This window comes from Lepus europaeus, chromosome 1 (genome assembly GCF_033115175.1).
Source record: "Lepus europaeus isolate LE1 chromosome 1, mLepTim1.pri, whole genome shotgun sequence".
NCBI classification, from domain to species: domain Eukaryota; kingdom Metazoa; phylum Chordata; class Mammalia; order Lagomorpha; family Leporidae; genus Lepus; species Lepus europaeus.
Window position 1 is genome coordinate 157670389 of NC_084827.1, and position 19944 is coordinate 157690332.

The following is a 19944-nucleotide window of genomic DNA, read 5'->3' on the forward strand; positions in this document are numbered from 1 at the left end:
TCCACAACAGCTGAGCTGGGCCAAGCAGAAGCCAGGAGCCATAAATTCAATCCAGATCTTCCACGCAGGTGACAGGAGCCCAATTACTTGAGTCATCACCTGTTTCCTCCCAGGGTGTGCATATCAAAAGGCTGGAGTCAGGAATAGTGACAGTATTCAAACCCAGGCAGTCTGATATGGCATGTGAATGTACAAAGCAACATCATACTTGCTATGCTATATGTCACATCTCCATTTTAGGCATCAGAAACCTAAGGCTCTGACAGCTTAAGTTAAATAAGGTCATACAGAGGAGCCACTACAAGCTTAGCTGTAAAATTAAGAAAAGAAGAACCATTGCAAAAAAAAAAAAAACTGAAAAAAAATAAAATAAAAAGCAATACTCCTGCTCCAGGGTTCAGTTATACTCCTAGGTGTCTTGTAGGATATGCGAAAAATGCAAGGCATTGACCTCTCCTAAGTCAGGTCAGTTCTCAGAGCTGGGTTTATAGAAACAGCCTTGGAGGATGAGTCTTTTCTAAAACAAAGAGCAGAGTTTATATAAAAGCCATTATCCCAGAATTTCATCGCTCTTCTCTAGTATTTTCAGTCCTCTATAATTATTCCTTGCATTTAGAATAAGTTAATATAAAAATAAACCAAGAATAAGTTTCCCAACTCTTACATATAATTGGGATTCTTGGCATTCAAAAGAAGAAAGTCAAGCAATTAAATTTAATCCAAATAACAGATAATATTTCTTGGTTGTCTACTATGTGCCCAGTAAGCTCTTAATGTTTTATGTTGTTCACTCCTTGCAATAATAAGGTAGGTTACATGAGGGCATTTTAAAACTCAAAATTTTGAAGTCACACACTATTTTTATAATGGACATTTTCTGCTACCTCTTTGGAGACCCATCATGATATTATCTCCATTTTATAAACAAGAAAGCCGAGGCCTTAAAGGCATTCAATAGTTTGCCCAAGGTTTCATAGGTAGTAAGTGGTGCAACCAGGGTCTGAATCCATCATCTCTGGCTCCAAAACTCAGGCGCCCAATCATGCCCTGAAGTAGTTACTACTTTTTTTTTTTTTTTTGTAAGAAATAATAACTTTTATAGAATCAGTGTTTAGCATCAACAAATGTACAATGAAAAAAGAATCTGCAAGGGAGAGAGTCGCGGAGACTTTGCTTTCGATAAACAGCATACACCTGAACAAGATCCTGTCCCAGCAATAGAGCTACACATGATTGGGAAACTATCATCTGCTATGCATTATGTTAGGGCTATTTATAGGCAAGAATTTTTATGGAAATAATTTTACCTTAACATTAATCAACGCTACAAACCCTGTTCCAAGTCTGGGTGTTTGAAGCCAAAGTCAAAACAGATACCCAGATGAATGCGTTACGGACGGCCAGAAAGGGAACTGATTAGGTCACCACTCGGGTTTGATCGCAAAATGCGTGAACGGCAACTGGCGGTTCCCCTGGGTCAGTGTGTCAATTACAATTTCTGGACTTACTTTTTCCATTCCCTGTTTTCCTCAAGCACTATCTTCCTCTTTTCTAGCAGTTTTCCCTTCGAATAACTGGGGCGCTACCAACCTGGGGACTGACAGAAAACGACGTGAGAAAGGTAGTATAGGGTTAAAGAGGAAGAAATCAAGGCACCATTTTCTACCTGTGTTCACCTCTAGGAGCTGCGTCCCTAGCAGTCAGGATAACTAGGCAGTGCTGTTGCCCCGGTAACCAGGGACGCGCCGGCCCAGAAGGGGGAAGTGTTGAAATCTCGCGAGAGTTGTGTGAGGCCATCGGGAAGCGTCTTCGAGGTTGCCCTGGAGATGGCCGGCACCAAGGGCCCGGGAGAGGCACCGATGGCGGCTCCAAAAGACTTGCCCACCTCCAGTCTGCGGGTCCTGGATGAGGCTTTGGGCGTGGGTTTGACGGCCGCCGAAAGCGCTTACTACCTGGAGCGTATCCTTCCGGAGTAGGCCGTGACCACGGGCGAAGGCCAGGTCTTCCAAGTGGGGGCGCCGTTGGAGAGTGGGGCCACAGCCTGACGGGAGTGTGGGCTACCCCGGTCCCCGGAGAGCCACGCACTGTGTGCGTCCTTTTAGGACCGTGGGAAACCCCACCAGTGAGCGGGAAGACCTTCCAGGGACCCCTTCCTTAGCAAGGACTCGAGACAGTGTTCATAGAAGGTTGCTGGTACGTTAAGGCGGCACAACAGGTTGCTTCAGCCCTCCTTTAACTTCGTGGTTTTCCTAGATAAGCCCTTAAACTTCAGAAAGCAAAAACAAAACAAAAAAGCCGCCGCAAGAAATTCAGTCAGGGAACGTTAGAGGACCAGGGGGAGGCATCTGTCATTGGACTAAAAGAGCTCAGGGCGTGCAGCCCACGGTCCTGTAGACGGCATTGTTGTCCAGTGCCTACATGATCTGTGTTGGTAGCATCGCCTTCTTTGGTTCCAATTTTGGCTATATAGTAATAATAGCCAAGTAAGTAATAATATTTTTTTTTCTTTTTCAGCAACTAAATAATGACTTGGTGGGCTGACAAGGCTCAGAGATGTTAGGGAAAAAATTGCAATTAGAAGTAATGGAAAAAAATTGAATAAGCATATGTGAATAATTAGGTTCACTATTTCTTGTGTAGAGATTTAGAGCTCCACTCTTCTCCGCTTGTCTTGGACACACACACATTAGTTATACTGGAGACACCGGTAAAGTACATGAAAAAAAAAAAGGCATCTATATTCAGGCAGGTGAAAGATACACACTTATCCATATTATTCCTAAAGATGTGAAGGAGACACCAGATTCTCTTGTTACCTTATTTTTTTCCAAATTCAATCATCCCCCCTCTCCTCTGCCTTAATTTAAGATTTCAGAGACCCAGCAATGATTCATTTTGTGAGCTTTGGCAAGCCAATTAACTTGTCTGGCTCAGGCTAAATTGATGAATTTAGTTGAAAGAAATTGAAAATGTGTGGAATTTTATTAGATGCAAAATTAATTTTACAGGATAAATTTGAAAGCAGTGCTTTAGTGTTATAAATAAGATTTTATAATTTGTAGCTCTAAATAGGCTATTTGCAATATTATTCCTTTTTATTTTCTTTCTTTTTTTTTTTTTTTTTTTTGACAGGCAGAGTTAGACAGTGAGAGAGAGAGAGAGAGAGAGAGAGAGAGAGAGAGAGAGAAAGGTCTTCCATTTTTCATTGGTTCATCCCCCAAGTGGCCGCTACGACCAGACCAGCGAGCTGCGCTGATCCGAAGCCAGGAGCCAGGTGCTTCTTCCTGGTTTCCCATGCTGGTGCAGGGCCCAAGGACCTGGGCCATCCTACACTGCACTCCCAGGCCACAGCAGAGAGCTAGACTGGAAGAGGAGCAACCAGGACAGAATGTGGCGCCCCAACTGGGACTAGAACCCGGGGTGCCAGCGCCGCAGGTGGAGGATTAGCCTAGTGAGCCGCGGCACCAGCCAATATTATTCCTTTTTCAACTCAAAAATGTTTAAACAATTCTGAGCTTATCTACATTGGGCATGTTATCCAGTGTCCTTGCTAGTGAATGGTAACCAGCCATCTTGTTATTTTTGGCTGCATTAAAATGCTTTCTATAAACATGTAGTTTAATTGTTAACATATGACTAATATAGTGAAGTAACTTTTTGCAAACATATTTATGAAATACAGATCCTGCAGCGAAATTACTGAGTTACCATTGCCAATGTGTAGCAGTTTGCACATGACTTATAAAAGACTTCTTCAAATAATCACATGTATAAATATAAACAACCCTAACTTTACAGGATTTTGTTATCCAGTTTGTAAATTATTTCAGCCCCTTTGCTTTTCCTCTGTCTCTGTGGTTGACTGGCTACTGTTTTGTGTTACAACCAGTGGGTAGTGAGGGCATTGAGAAATTAAACATTTAACTAGTCAGTTGTGCTATATTCAATGCTTAGGGAGAGGCTTTAACTCTCAGTGAAAATGAAATTTGAGGATTACTTGTGAATGGCAATTATCCTGGTATCTCTGGACTCTCTTCACATGCGTAATTAAGAATTGACTCTTATAATATTATTTGAGGTTGTTTCTTAATGCAATTACAATAGTTGCTGCAGTGGCCCTTTCTCATGTTTACAGTCTCTAGTTCTCAGGTAATTTAATTGAGCTAATGCTGTGGATAAATACGTTATGATATGGACAAATGAATCAGAAATATGATGTCCTCTATTTTGGACAGATCCTCCCCCCCTTTTTTTTGACAGGCAGAGTGGACAGTGAGAGAGAGACAGAGAGAAAGGTCTTCCTTTTTCCCTTGGTTCACACCCCAACGGCCATTGCAGCCGGTGCGCTGTGGCCGGTGCACTGCACTGATCTGAAGCCAGGAGCCAGGTGCTTCTCCTGGTCTCCCATGCAGGTGCAGGGCCCAAAGACTTGGGCCATCCTCCACTGCACTCCCGGGCCACAGCAGAGAGCTGGACAGAAAGAAGAGCGACCTGGACAGAATCCGATGCCCCAACGGGGACTAGAACCTGGTGTGCTGGCGCCGCAGGTGGAGGATTAGCCTATTGAGCCGCGGCGCCAGCCAAGGACATATCCTTATTCACGTCTAATCAGCTGCATTTGGCCCCAGACTTCCCTGATTTATAGCTGAACATATACTCCAAGTTCAGTAAACAATGAACTAGAAATATCAAGCAGTGCTTTGAAAAAAAGAGATTGACTTGACTTCTGCTGAAAATCATCCTCTTTTCTGCTCTTAAACATTCAAACATAAGCAACGTGAGTAGACTAATGTGGCCCACACAAGAAACGTAGTTAGGGCCCATCATGGGGGAAATCATTAATAAAAACCCCACTGTTTTTATAATGACTCAGAGAATGTACTCATAACAAGTAATTCATGCCCTGCCACACCCTTCCCCTGTAATTCTCCTAGCTGTAACAATGTCACCTGTTTCTCCTCCGAGGAACTTCCTAATATAATTGCATTCATGTTTTAAGCTGCTACAAGGTGAGATACATGCATACATAGTTCTTAGTTAGCTATCATCACAGCTATAAGAAATCTAGAGTACAATAATGTTCTGTAGAAAGCTCTTAGACAAATATCTTCAACATTATTATATACAGCACTACACTTTACAAAAAAAAATGTATTAGAGAAGGAGAACACTTGCATCTGTTGATTCACTCCCCAAATGCTCACAACACCAGGATCCAGGAACACAGTCCATGTCTCCCATATGGGTAACGGGAACCCAGTTACTTGAACCATTTCTGCTGCTTCCCATGGTTTGTATTAGGAGGAAGCTGAATCAAGAACCAAGGCAGGTGTCAAACCTGTGTCCTCTGATATGGGACTCAGGCACCCTAACTGGTATCTTAACTGCCAGATTAAAAACCCATCCCATAACTAAATTTTGAACTATGTGGAATGTACAGGGCCAAGTAGGTATATCCAGATCTTAAATGGAAGGTTGGCTACTTTTTTCGAGTAAGTCCTCAATTAGAAATCAACACAACTTTGATGAAGTTATCAGTTGGGTTGTTACTGGGTGCTGCCTGTGAACACAATGTGTGGCTGCGGGCATATAGGAGTTATCCAATTCCAACTGGCAGATGCAGGTTAGAATGGATCTGTACTAAGAAAGCTAAAGGTTAATTCATTTTCTTGTTACCTACCCAGAGAAAGACCATAGTTCAAGGAAGAGTAATCAAACACAGAGACTCTAGCACAGTGGAGCCTTCACAAAGTATTGTTTTGGTTACCTGACTCCTTTTAACTTAACTCTTTGCTTCTCTAATTGTCTTTTGACAATTTTATTTTCCTATATGTTCTAACGCTAGAAAGTTGGCTTCTAAGATAGTGACTATATGTTTCCTGGTAACAGAAAAGGTCTCCCTTGCCTGTCCCCAGGAGCAGTGTCTCAAGATTTGAGTGCATTAAGCCTTTCCTTGGAGGCTAATCACTCTGGATGCAGTCTCAAAGTAAGCTGTTTGTGAAACTGCAAAATGATTGATTCTAGACACTGATATATCAGAATTGCCCTAGACTGATGTTCTATCTAAGATATATGCTTTTTTTGTTAATGAAGTCTAACTAATGTGTCGCTGAAATAATAATGTTCATGGATGAATATAGTTAAAACTGAACTTTTGTCTGTTTTGTTTTTTTATGATTTTTGTCAATTTCTATTTTAAATTTAGATTTTTTTTCCCTGTAAAAGTAAGCATTGTTGTAGTTGAGTAAATGAAAAAAGTTAAAATGAATTGTGCAGGTTTCTTTTTATGTTTTAAAAACTGGGCAAAATACATGTGTACAATTGTACTGGTCACATATGGTAATTAATGTTTCCTCTCTTTGTCATTACTTAATGATTGGAGGGTTGAAGCTCCTTTCTTTTTTTGGCTCAGAAAATATTTACTGAGTTATTGTGAACTGTAGTAACTCCACTGTGCTGTGTAACATTATTAACTTATTCTACATATTTATGTCTGACTTGGTACACATCCGATTTCTCTAAACTACTTTTTATTCTGTTATAAAGTAGTGTACTTCTTTGGGATGTTTATACTATTAAGTGACAAGAAATTTGTAAAATCCTTCTTGTTCATAAGTACTCAAAAAGTTTATTTCTTACTATCATTTATTAATTTGTCCATGGGAACTTAGATATTAGAATGTATATACCATTTGTATATTCAAAAAGAAGATAGACAACTTAATCGTAGAATCTAGACCAATAGCTATGTTACTAAAGGCAATGAATTTTGAATATGTGAATATAATAGGCTATTGGGAGAGAAAAAAATTGTGTTCTGCATTCTTTAGTCCAGGCCAGCTTTTATGTGGATATGATTCACTTGTGGATCTTTACATGAAAATTCTAATTCAGTAAATCTGGGTGGGTCAGAGAGTCTGCGTGGCTAAGAAGCTCCCAGTTCATGCTAGTATCTTTGGATATCCTGGCTTAGAATTTGGAAACAATTTTACCACCATGTGCCATGAGAACTATGACTTACATGTTCTTATATGACTCTTATATGGGCAATTTAAATATCCAATCTTGCCAATTGTATGGAGCTGGTAGTGGCTTCCTGGTATGTAATGCTAGTAAGAATTGTGAGATCTCCTGAAGTCTTGGTGGTAGACTGTGCAGAGCAAACAGAAATGGGGAGGGTAACTGCCAACATGCCAGTTTCTTCTTCTTTTTTTTTTTTTTTTTGCCATCTTTGGTTACTATTGTTTAGTTAACTTACTTTATTTAAACTGGGCCTCCTAAGAAAGGGAGCATGAACATGATGCTTACCATTTACAGTACTTTTATTTCAATTTAATAAGTAAAATGTTGATCATGGAGGAGTTAGGCTAGACTTTAGATTACCTCTGTGTACATTAGTTCTGAAGTGATGGCAAAGATTGCAAAGTGATTTTTGTCTATAGTAGCTTTGGGAAATCATGTAAAACATAATTAGCTATATGTTTCACTCTAGTTCTTTATAAAGATGCTGCTGCTGGCAGCGATCAGCGCCTACAAATGGGGCAACAGAATAGACTAGAGGAGGAGGAACTTTGAATGCTGATCACATCTGAACATTGTTCACTGGTTTCTGGCTCTGGTTCATTACCAGACTGTTGTGTTATACTAACTGTCACCTCAAGCTCTGCTCCATTAGATCAGCTGGACTAATTCTCTGAGGCTTCTAGCAGTTGTGTCTTATGTACTACTGTGATGGGTTTAGGGCTGCCTAGCAGTTTCAGTGTGGTTGTTGCATTGGCTTATGGGACATGGATCTGGTGCATATTCTGCTAATGCAGTAACCATCAGTTAGTTCACCTGTGGTAACCAGGTACCAGGGAACCGATTCATGTTTTGCAACCCCACAAGTGCTACTAAATTCCTTGCAAATCAGTTAGAGTTGTAGAAAAGTGAGAACCTTGGTTTGTGTATAGTCTGTGACTTTAGGCTTCAGACCTGGTCTGGATGTGGGTTGTGGACCCTGGCTTGAAGGGAGGAAGGGGAGGAAAACCACAGAAAATACCCTGAGAAAGAGCAGAATAGAAAACTAGACACAGTCAAGGTCAAGCAGGCAGAAAGCAAAAACCAGATACATGGGCAACAAATAGGGTGGAAAAGAATGAATTTAGGAGCTGTGATTCAACCATGTTCTTTGAAGGAATACTAGGCAGAGAGAAGGACAATGGTTTTGTGAGGGTACAGATTCATCTTGGCATTAAGAAACTGATTTCAAGCTAGAATGCCAGTTTATTCCAGGGGCACAAATAACTTTGCATGCAGACTGTGAGTAAAGGCTGTCCTAAGGGATTAAATTACAGACAAGGCAGTGGTCAGTAAAAGTAGAGCCATCCTCAGACAATTCTTGATGAATTGCCCTTTTCCAGTCTGACAAGATTGTTGTCCAAAGCAGTGCTTTCCGAATTTTTTCACACATGATGCTTTATCAGATCCTACTTTCATCTGTCTTTCTGGTTATCCCAAGGGCAGGAAGATCAATACTGGTTGCTTTATAAGAACTCAAAAGTGTAATTTCTCTCGGGCTCTAGAACTAGAAATTGCTGTACATTTGCTGAGAAATCCATCTGTTTTCATTGGGTAGATACCGAATTGGGATCTGATGACATTTTCCTCTTTGCTCTGACTGCTGGGAACCTTGGAGTCAAATCTGTGGTTTATATTTAACAAAACCCATGAGACCTGAGCAGGTACTGCATTATTATGTTTGTCTCACTATTTCCCTTTCATCTGTAGTTTACACACTTATTATTTTTCTGTTTTCTATGGTATGCATATCAAACTGCCACAGAAATATTTTAGTATTTGTGCATAGGTCCATGTGTTGCTAATCAGCTGGCCAGACAGATATATAGAAACATTTATGCCAAAGCACATTCATTTCTGCAGTAACACTGTAACATCACATTTAAAACTAATTGCTTCTGGGAAAATTTTATGTACAAATTATATTATAGATACTTAAAAATATCAATCAGAAAGGATAACTTTCTAGTCTGGTGTTTTGTCCATTATCTAAACTTTTGTCTTACTAGTACCTTTGGTTCAATTAATTTTACAGTCTGTGTGTAGCCTGTACCTATTTTATACCTCTGTCTACTTTGAGGTCTTCAGATTGAGCTAGTTAAGTGATTTATTTTAGCTGTTAGCAACATTACACTTAAGAATTTTGGAAACAAATAGATGGGTTTGAACATTGGATATTGGTAAAAATATTGGTAAAGTTGCATATTCATATTATGTGACTATAGGAACAGTATGGTGTAGAAGAAAATTCATGGCATTTGTATTCGAGAAACTTGTCTTTTGTCACTCATAGCTGCGTGATCTTGTGCACATCTCTTAATCTCCATGATTCAGTTTCTTCATTTCAATTTAGAGATGACTGTATTAGTAACATTCAACCTCACAGGGTTGTTATGAAAATAAATATGGTTATGGTTCATGTGAAATATTTTAAGCTTTTTAAAAAGAGAATTATTTTTCTCAATCCCTTTTGATTGTGGAGAACCAATCTATCTGTCATTAAAGCTGTTGCCTAGGATGTTGGCTGGATAGGATCATACAAGTGTTGTTTGACATTTCCATTGCTTTGAGGACAAATCCCTTTTTTCCTCTCTGAGTTGCCATGTATAACAACTTATGCTGTAAAATCTTTCCTCATTTAATCTTGTCAGTTCTTGGCTTATTTAAAATTTTACAGTCTGTCTCAAAGACTTTAGAATATTTACTTTCTTTTGAAATTTATTATGTACATCATGAGGGATGGTGTTGCTTTTCTGGAGACTTACAGACAAGTGATTGCTTACAAAAAAATCACTGATCTCCGAGAAGGGGGCATATATTTCCATAGAAAACAGGCTGATTTCCTCTAGTTGAACCTCGGGAAACTGTGTCTCATTAAAGATGTGTGTGAAAAATATAAATCTAGCACTGGAGAGAAATTTAGAATGTTTTTTATTTACCCTTTCATCTTAACATAGGGATAACTGGGACCTGAGAGACTTAGGACACTTCTTCATAGATACTTATCTCTTTCAAGAATGAGGAAAATAGCAATAAATACTTCACAACAATTGCTTAACCCAAGCACAATTCTAAATATTCTTGAATCCCTAATAGGTAGTATGGAAGCCAGCTCCAAAATGATGTCTAATGGTACCTCCTTCTTGATATCCATACTCTTGTATAGTCTTTATATACTGAATAGAATTGACCTATGTGACTGATAGAATGTTGGAGAAATGGTAATGTGTTAGATCTAAGACCTGACCAACCAGAGATATTGTGGCTCCCATCTTTCCTCTCGATCTGCTTGTTCTAGCTAGCTACTAACTGTATCTTGAGGATGCTTCAGCAGTCTGTGGAGGCCCACATGGGGGTAGAACTGAGGCCTTTAGCAACAACTAGCACAGTGTCAGTGAGTCATCTTGGAAGTGGATCCCGCTGTCTCAGTGTGGCCTCCAAATGGCTGGAATTCTGCTATCCTTTTGACTATGAATTCGTGAGAGACACCCAGTCAAAAATCCTCCCTCTAAGCCAGTACTGAATTCTTGATCCAAAGCAACTATGAGGCAATAGTTGCTTACTATTTCTTTTTCTCAGCTTTCAGATGTAATTGACAAAATGCATATATTTAAGGTGTACAAAGTGATGTTTTGAGAACTTATTAATATACCTACCTCATGGAGTTACCTTTCTATTTGTTTTTGTAGTAAGAGTACTTAATATCTGCTTCCTTTGCAAATTATACTGAGGTGGACATTTGGTGTGGCAATTAAAACAGTGCTTGAGACACCTGTGTCCCATATCGAAGTTCCTGTTTTTGAGTCCTGACTGCTACCATTTCCAGCTTCATTCTAAATTGCACCCTGTGAGGCAGAAGATGATGACTCAAACATTCACGTTGCTGCCATCCAGGTCGGAGAGTTGAATTGAGTTCAGGTTTTTAGTTACAGCCTGGCCCAGGCTTAACTGTTATGGGCATTTGGGGAGTGTACTGGCAAATGGGGGCTCTCCCTCTGTCTCTATGCCTTTCAAATAAAAATAAACAAATAAATAATTTGTATAATACATTGTTTTTAAGTATAGTCATTATGCTGTACATTAGGTTCCCCAGAGCTTACTCTTTTCATAACTGAAAGTTTGTGCCCTTTGACCATATAACCATTGTCCTCCAAACTCCTGGTAATCAAACCTCCTGTCTATTGCTCCATGTTGGACATTTTCTTCAGATTCCAGACATAAGTAAAATTATGTAGTATTTGTCTTGTGTGCCTGAATAATTTCATTTAGTATATTGTTCTCTAGGTTAATCCATTACTGTACAGTAAAATGTTTAATTCAGTGTAACTGAATAAAATGTAAGCCTACTAACCAAAAAAAAAAAAATTACTGGTGTGTATTGTGACTTCTTTTAATGTAAAATGTTATCTTGAAGTTTTCATGTGTTATTACCGTAACTTGCAATTTTTAAAGTCCTACAGCAGTGTTCTTAATATTCCTTTTTTTTGTTAAAATTATTTCTACTTATATTTAATTTCTTAAGAATTTCAGATATTGAATTATGATTGCTATGTAGTTCATACTTAGACATCAGATCCTCTTTGCTATAAAGAGAGTACAACTTTAAAAACAGAAGTTACAAGAAAAGTAGAGATTTGCATGAATTTTACTGTTCAATGAAATATGCTCTTCACTTGTATTTTAATACTGATGTGCTTTCTGGTTCACTCACAATATCCTGAATTAAAAAATGTTAATTGTAAATAATGGATTCAGAAGCCATGAAAAATCTATTGTGGTTCAAGATAAATTTGAAAGATTTACTGTTTTTTCTTAGATTTTTCTAATTTAAGTTACTTCATGATACTGTGTCTATGGGGAGACCTTCAAAAAAGTTCATGGAAACTAAGCAATATGGAAAAACTACATGGATTAAAATATTTTTGCACCAAATAAACATATGTTAAAATCTCATTTTCCGTGAGCATTTTGAAGGTGCCCTTGTGTTTGTATGCACTCTTAGAATCAAGTTGGAAATCATTTGAAATACAGATAAAACTGTAGCTTTTCATAGATTTCCATTACATAATACAATAATTAATACTAATTAAAGTATTTTATATCCAAGTTTGTAGACTGTATGGGTAAGAATTTTTTGAAAATTATGTTATATGTTTATATGAACTTCCTGGTGGGATAATTAGATCAAATCTATATTTTAAGGTCAAATGATTTTTTAATATTTTATTCCATATTTTGGAGATTAAAACTTGACAAGAAATGCAGAGGTCACCATAACTGAAGCATCTGAAGATGATTATGAATATGAAGAGGTAATTTGTTAATATTAGGAATTCATTACATATAAATTATAGTCATTCTCATGAAATATTCATTTTACTTTTTGTATCATGTAAATAATTATTTTTCTCTTAAGAGATAGTGATTTTTCAACCGAGTTTAGCTAATACCAGCTAAGTTAAAAATATGAAAATTCTATTTAAACATTTAGATTGCATGATACATCTGGCACTTTTGGTTTTCCTTTTAAGTGTGTCTAATTCAGCTCCTTATAACCTGCCTTGTGGATATATATCCTAGACTTACAATTTCTGTCCAGTAGGCATTTCCCATCACTGAATTTGTTCTTGACAGGGACTCCCAAATTTTCTCTACCCAGTTGGAGCTCAGGCCTCATGCTTCTTTCCCAGTTTGCATACACTTCTGTCTAATGTTCCTATTCCAAAGCTTTCCTTTCATTTATTATTCCTATGAGACTCAACTTTACTTCTGAGACTTGGAGGATAAGTCTTTTTTATACGATAGAAACTGTGATTGAAACTGTGTGGAAGTAAGTCTGGCCCTTTGTGGCCTGGGTGAGCCAGAAACTGGACCAGCATAAGACGGACTTTTATTACTGCTGGTAAAATGGAAATTACATGTACCACATAAAGTTACTGAAAGAGTTAATAAATATAAAGGAGTTGTCAAAGCAAATAAGAAGTATGTGGTGTTAACTATGATTAATGTCATAATTACAGTCCATTCCAATATTTGAAGGTTCTAACACAGAGTGAATGTTGTTTTTGTTTTAAATAAACTATGTTGCATTGCTCATAGTTATTAAAATGGTAATGGTGACGAAAATCTGCAATGGAGAGAGATGGTGGCATTTAGGTAGCCTACAGTATTTTTAGCGGAATTGTTTAGATTACATTTGTCTTTGTAAGTAAAAGCAGTTGTTCATAAACTTAGAAGTGGCATTGAGTGATTTTTACAAGGAAATCGGAAAGCTCCCTTTTTATTATTTGTTTCTCACATATCTTTAGGATGATATTACATCTTTTATAAAGTGTGTTTCTTTGATCCTTTGCTTTGTAAAGTTATTTCTGAAGCAAAATACAGTAGTCCCTCAATCTGCAGTTTCCTTTCTATTGTTTCAGTTATATATATGGTAAAGCTCAGTCTCAAAATATTAAATGAAAAAACTTCAGATACACAGTACATAAGTTTTAAATAATTTCATCATGGCATATTGAAATGTTTTATTATTGTCCATTATTAACCTCTCACCATGCATAATTTATATGGGGAAATATATTATATAGTTTTATGGGGTATGCTATTATCCCTAGATTCAATTCTCCATGAAATGCCTTAGAATGTGCCCTCCCATGGTAAAAGGGGGATTATGGAATGGCACTTTATATTTCTGCTCACTTTTCCTATCCTCTTTTTTTGTGGTCTAGATACCAGATAACAATTTTAGCATTCCCGAAAGTGAAGAAGATCTGGCAAAAGCAGTTCAGGTGGTCCAAGAACAAGCTACTGATGCCCAAATTTTGGTGAGAATTGTGAACACTATGGTAGCCTATAATTTAGTTTATACGATGTTTTGAAAGACATTTAAACATTAAATACTTTACTTACTGAATGCTTTCATTTCTTTTTCACTTCTCTTCATGTAAGGCAGGCAGTGTCATTCACTGTTTATCTTATTCTCAACATCACAGTCAGTATTGCATAACTCTGTCACAGTGATACCTTCCCACAGATCGCTGCTTGACTAATCTCAATGGAGATTAAATCAAAGATTGTCAATGCTCATGTTCAGAATTTTGCTGCGTGTGCAGGTTCTTCAATCCATTTTAAATTATTTTGTCCATTTTAAATTATTTTGTGTCTTATTTTTCATGGAAGTACTTGGTATATGGGGAATATGTAATACGTTATGGCCTTGTCTTTATTTATTTATTTATTTATTTATTTATTTATTTTGACAGGCAGAGTGGACAGTGAGAGAGAGACAGAGAGAAAGGTCTTCCTTTTGCCGTTGGTTCACCCTCCAATGGCCGCCGCGGTAGCGCGCTGCGGCCGGCGCACCGCACTGATCTGATGGCAGGAGCCAGGTACTTATCCTGGTCTCCCATGGGGTGCAGGGCCCAAGGACCTGGGCCATCCTCCACTGCACTCCCTGGCCACAGCAGAGAGCTGGCCTGGAAGAGGGGCAACCGGGACAGGATCGGTGCCCCGACCGGGACTAGAACCCGGTGTGCCGGTGCTGCAAGGCGGAGGATTAGCCTGTTGAGCCACGGCGCCGGCCTATTTATTTTTTGACAGGCAGAGTTAAACAGTGAGAGGGAGAGAGACAGAAAGGTCTTCCTCTTTCCTTTGGTTCCCCCCCCCCCCCCCCCCCCCCCGTAGCCGCTATGGCCAGTGCATTGCGGCCGGCGCGCTGTGCTGATTCGAAGCCAGGATCCAGGTGCTTCCTCCTCGTCTCCTATGTGGGTGCAGGGCCCAAGGACCTGAGCCATCCTCCACTGCCTTCCTGGGCCACAGCAGTGAGCTGGACTGGAAGACGAGCAACCAGGACAGAATGTGGCGCCCCAACCGGGACTAGAACCCGGGGTGCCATCGCCTCAGGCGGAGGATTAGCCTGGTATATGGCCTTGTCTTGTAAGGTTTATGAACTTGTTTTGATAAGGAATGTGGTAGGAGATGCTTTTTGATTATTATCAATTGAAAGTATAAAAATGATGACATTGCTACAAAGCTGAAAACTTGTTTAAAAATTGAAAATACTATAATTATGTTAGCAAAAAAACTAAAAGCTCTTTATAGTTTCGTACTGTCATTAATTAAGGAGGATGTCTTTTTCAATAATTAAACCTTTTCCTCCTGAAAAAGTGTAAAGGCAGTTGTGACATTAAGTTGTAGATCTGTCTTCCTCAGTGCAAAATAGTATGTGAGGCTTCTTCCTGTATTGTTCCCTATGTCAGTCTTTCCATATCATGTGCAGTGCCTCAATCTGCAAATCCATTAACTCCCTTCTAAGCATCTGTTCACTCAACATTGAAAAATGGACTCTTGAGAACAACACAGATACTCTTTCTTCAGTGCCTTTCCATGTAAACATTGTGTACATTCTGTGTAACCTGATATATGACAATTTCCAGGCTAGGAAAGAGAAGAAGGAAGGAAAATCCACTACCAAGTTTATCTAGATAAAAACATAATTTATCATATTTATTCATAATTTATGAATGCTCAGCAGATAATTTAGTGACTCTGCTAATGAGGAGAAATTGAATGCAGTTGAGAGACAATGTTGTTTTCATATTTGCAAGATACTACCTGTTATTTGATTTATCTTGCCTACTAATCTGATATAGTGGTTTTTAGTGCTTTCCTAATTTCAAATGTCACTTGCTTAAATAGTTCCATTGTTCTAGTTCAGGGGTCTGCAAACTGTTTCCTGTTGAAATCGTAAATATTTTAGGCTTTGGGGACCACAGATGCCTGCAATAGTATAAAAGCAGCCATAGACAATATGTAAACAAATAGGTTGGCTATGTTCTAATAACTATTTGCAAGTATAGTTAGTTCACTACTGATCTAGTTGATAGATATATACACTATGGAATAATAGTACAGGCCTTTCCATCACACATTGTTTGTTTCATACTCTTTCTTAAAATCAAGCACCAAATTATTGTATTTTTAAATAAGAATAATTCTTTATTAAAAGGTCCATGCATTTTTCTTCATCTTTTGATGTGTTTTAATTCTAGTGAATGGGAAATCTGACCTCTTATTGTCTGAAGGAGAATCCAGTCACTCTTGTCTCAGGGCATTTGTATTTGCTGATGTTTCATCTGGAAGTTTCTCTTCATTTATGCTCAGATAGTATTTTTTCTGGTATGGACCATAATCCTCAGAGACAGAATCCCAAAAGCCATAATCCTGAATGTTAAAATTTGAAAGAACAAAATCTATTAAGCCTAAAATTGCTAATGCTCAAAATCCTCCAATTTTCCAAATATTAAAATCTCATATCTTGAAGTCCAAAAAGTTGAAATTCCCACATCTACAATTGCTGTCCAAAAAGGCTATGTAAGAGAAATAAAAAGCCAAATTCTAGGGATGTGATTAGTACATTTTCAATCCTATTTAGGAAAGTTGTCAAATTATTCAGTCCAACTACTTCTGGCCCTTCATTCATAGTGCCATGCTTACCTTTATAGTGCCTTCCAGAAAGGGAAAAGTATTGAACATGTTCAGTGATCTTCTGTACTGATTTCCTGGTGGTACCCCTAGAGTTAAAAAACATTAAATGGTGAGCTTTTTTTTTTTTAAGATTTTATATATTTATTTGAGATGTAGAGTTACAGTTACAGACAGTGAGAGTGAGAGAGAGAGAGAGAAAGGTCTTCAATCCGCTGGTTCACTCCCCAAATGGCTGCAATGAATGGATCTGAGCTGATCCGAAGCCAGGACCCAGTAGCTCCTTTTGGGCCTCCCACATGGGTATAGGGATCCAAGTGCTTGGGCCATCTTCCACTGCTTTCCCAGGCCATAGCAGAGAGCTGGATTGGAATAGGAGCAGCTGGGACTAGAACTGGTGCCCATGTGGGATGCCAGTGCCACAGGTGAAGGATTAACTTACTGCGCCACAGGTCCAGCTCTGGTGAACTATTCTTGATGAAGGATTTGACTCTCACCAAAACTAACAGAAAAGCTAGCACCTTGGCTAATGAGTTAACACCTTCAAAACTGTTCGCTCTGTTTGCATTTTTTCCTGTCAATCATATGATTGTTCATGCCCCTATTGCATTCAGAAATTTTTGAACTTATCATTTTGTTTTTATATTAACGGATGGAAAATGCAGAACACTTTATAAACACCTGTTTGGAGACTTGGTGGACTTTGTAGGAGAAAACGAATTTCAAAGATATCTCTAAATCTTAACAATAGATTTGGAATTAGTACAATCAAGTGTTCTAAGATTTTTCAAGGTGTTATTAAAATTTGTTTATTTCATTCAAGATTTTAGTCAGATTGAGTTCCAGTTTGGAGCCTCTGGGGGAGAATTCACTTTTGAGCTTCATTCAGATGGTTGAAAAGAACCTGCCTCTTGAAATCATACGAGTCAAATCCCTGTATCCCTGCTGACCGATCTGGATTAAATTGTGTCCCTTCTAAATTTACATGTTGAAACCCTAACCTCCAATGTGAGTTTATTCCATTCAAATCAATGAATACATTGACAGAAAATTCAGATGAGCGTATCTGCTGTGAGATGAACAATGACAACAACTTCAGTTTAAAAAATGTCATTTGTCTGCAATGGCATTCCTTCCAGCTAATGAAATTCCAGGAGTTTTTAATGAGTTAAAACTACATTGGCCTAAAGGGGAGCCATTGAAGTTACTGACTGGTTTGAAAATAATTATGTGCAAGGTAGGATAAGTACACAAACAATTATGTTGCTGCTGTTGTCACCAATATTGTTTCTACTAAATTTGTTGACTGCATATGAATATATGTGGAATGGATTTTGGAATGACACAGAATGGGAAAAATTAACAGAGAATACTCACGTTAATATATAGAGAATAACAGAAGAAATTCAAAAAAGCAGCTTTTGTAGAAAATGAATGTGGGCCGGCGCCGCAGCTCACTAGGCTAATTCTCCACCTTGCAGCGCTGGCACACCGGGTTCTAGTCCCGGTCGGGGCACCGATCCTGTCCCGGTTGCCCCTCTTCCAGGCCAGCTCTCTGCTGTGGCCAGGGAGTGCAGTGGAGGATGGCCCAAGTGCTTGGGCCCTGCACCCCATGGGAGACCAGGAGAAGCACCTGGCTCCTGCCATCGGATCAGCGCGGTGCGCCGGCCGCAGCGCGCCTACGGCGGCGGCCATTGGAGGATGAACCAATGGCAAAAGGAAGACCTTTCTCTCTGTCTCTCTCTCACTGTCCACTCTGCTTGTCAAAAAAAAAAAAAAAGTAAAAAAAAAAAAAAAAAGAAAAAAAAAAAGAAAATGAATGTGAACCTGTTCTCAGAAGAATCATCCACTAAAAGGAAAAGACGATGCTATTCATAATGATGCAAGACATCAACATGTAGTTAACAAGTCTGGATTTTGGCTGCTCTTTTGGAACACCTTGGTGCAGGTGCCTGTAATCTGTGTCTGCAGTATACTTTCTGTGTGGCAGCTTTTCTCATGAGTTCTTTTTTCCCCAGTATTTTAAATTGTCAGCATTATATTTTACAACTTGCTGTAATATATGTTTAATCTTCACATAATTTCCAATAGTGGAGATATAAATTATACAGACTTTTAGAGAGTTCTGATTCATAAAATGTACTTTTGCAAATTTGCCTCTGGGGAAGTGCCTTATCACAGCATTGTTTTTGCAAAAAAGTGTGTGAATATGTAAAAACATCGAAACTTGCTCATCGAATGTAGAGACGTCCTTTTTGTGAATCTACAATTGTGTAAGGCAACTTTTCTGGAGATCTTGATTCTTTCGGTGACTGCATATGTGCTAGTGACCCATCGCAGTTTTTTATCTGTCTTGCCAAAAGACTTAGGTTGTCCGTTATGGTAATTTAGGTGAGTGCAGTATGAAGCTGCATGCACACTAACTATAGCTATAGAATATATGTTACATATATGTCATACATTTACTCACTTTTGATCTGTTCTTTTTTTAAAAAAATTCTTTTTATTTGTTTGAAAGAGTTACAGAAAAGGGAGGGAGAGAGAGAAAGAGGAAGAAAGAGAGCGAGAGCCTTCATCTGATGATTTGCTTCCTAAATGGCTGCATGGTCAGGGCTGGTCCAGGCTGAAGCCAGGAGCCGGGAGCCAGGAACCTCTTGAGGGTTGATGCAGGTGCCCAAGCACTTTGGCCATCATCCCTTGGTTTCCCGGGTGCATTAACGGGGAACTGGATTGGAAGTAGAGCAACTGGGATTCAAACTGGCACCCACATAGGATGCTGGCATCGCAGGCAGCAGCTTTACCTACTACACCACAGTTCCAGCTCTGGTTTTTTGCTGTTAACTGTTATGCCTGTGTAACTATTGTTAGTATACTTGAATGTTTATCCTTATAGAAATATGTATACTATTATTGCCTATTTTATTGTGTAAAGTGAACTACAAAGTATTGTGTTTTTTTCTTAAATAAATCTCCTTGTGAAATGTAAATAAAAGTCTTCTAAGGAGTTTTTGTTGTTGTTTCCAGAATTGTATTTTTGAGATTTTGATCTTTTGGGATTTTTAAACTTCAGTGATTTTGGTCTTCTGGGATTCTAACTTTTAGGATTGTGTCTTTTTGGATTTTGGCTCCAACTCTACTTTGTCAATGAAATTTTCCTCTACCAACATGTATACCTAGGAGCCAACTCACACCTTCTCCCCACAACACATACATACCAGTTCTAATCCTGGGTCCCCCTATCTTCAGTCTTCCGTGTTCTCTACCAGGCACTGCTATCCTGCGTAGTTTTTACTTCATTACTCATTCTGTTTCCATCTACGTGACAATCAGTTAAGAAAGGAAAGACTTTTTCGTTGGTGTTTTATCCTTAGTGATTAAAATAGTCCCTAGCACATAACACTT

The 19944-nt window shown here is 38.6% G+C and overlaps 1 protein-coding gene across 1 annotated transcript in view; it reads left to right on the forward strand.

The window, feature by feature from the left end:
* Positions 1-1859: 1859 nt before the first annotated feature.
* SPAG16 (sperm associated antigen 16) overlaps positions 1860-19944 on the forward strand; it is a 1194746-nt gene continuing 1176661 nt past the window's right edge. Inside the window, exons 1-3 of the mRNA XM_062201827.1 lie at positions 1860-1959; positions 12325-12371; positions 13788-13883. Of these exons, the coding sequence (XP_062057811.1) occupies positions 1860-1959; positions 12325-12371; positions 13788-13883 (243 nt within the window). The remainder of the gene's footprint in view (positions 1960-12324; positions 12372-13787; positions 13884-19944) is intronic.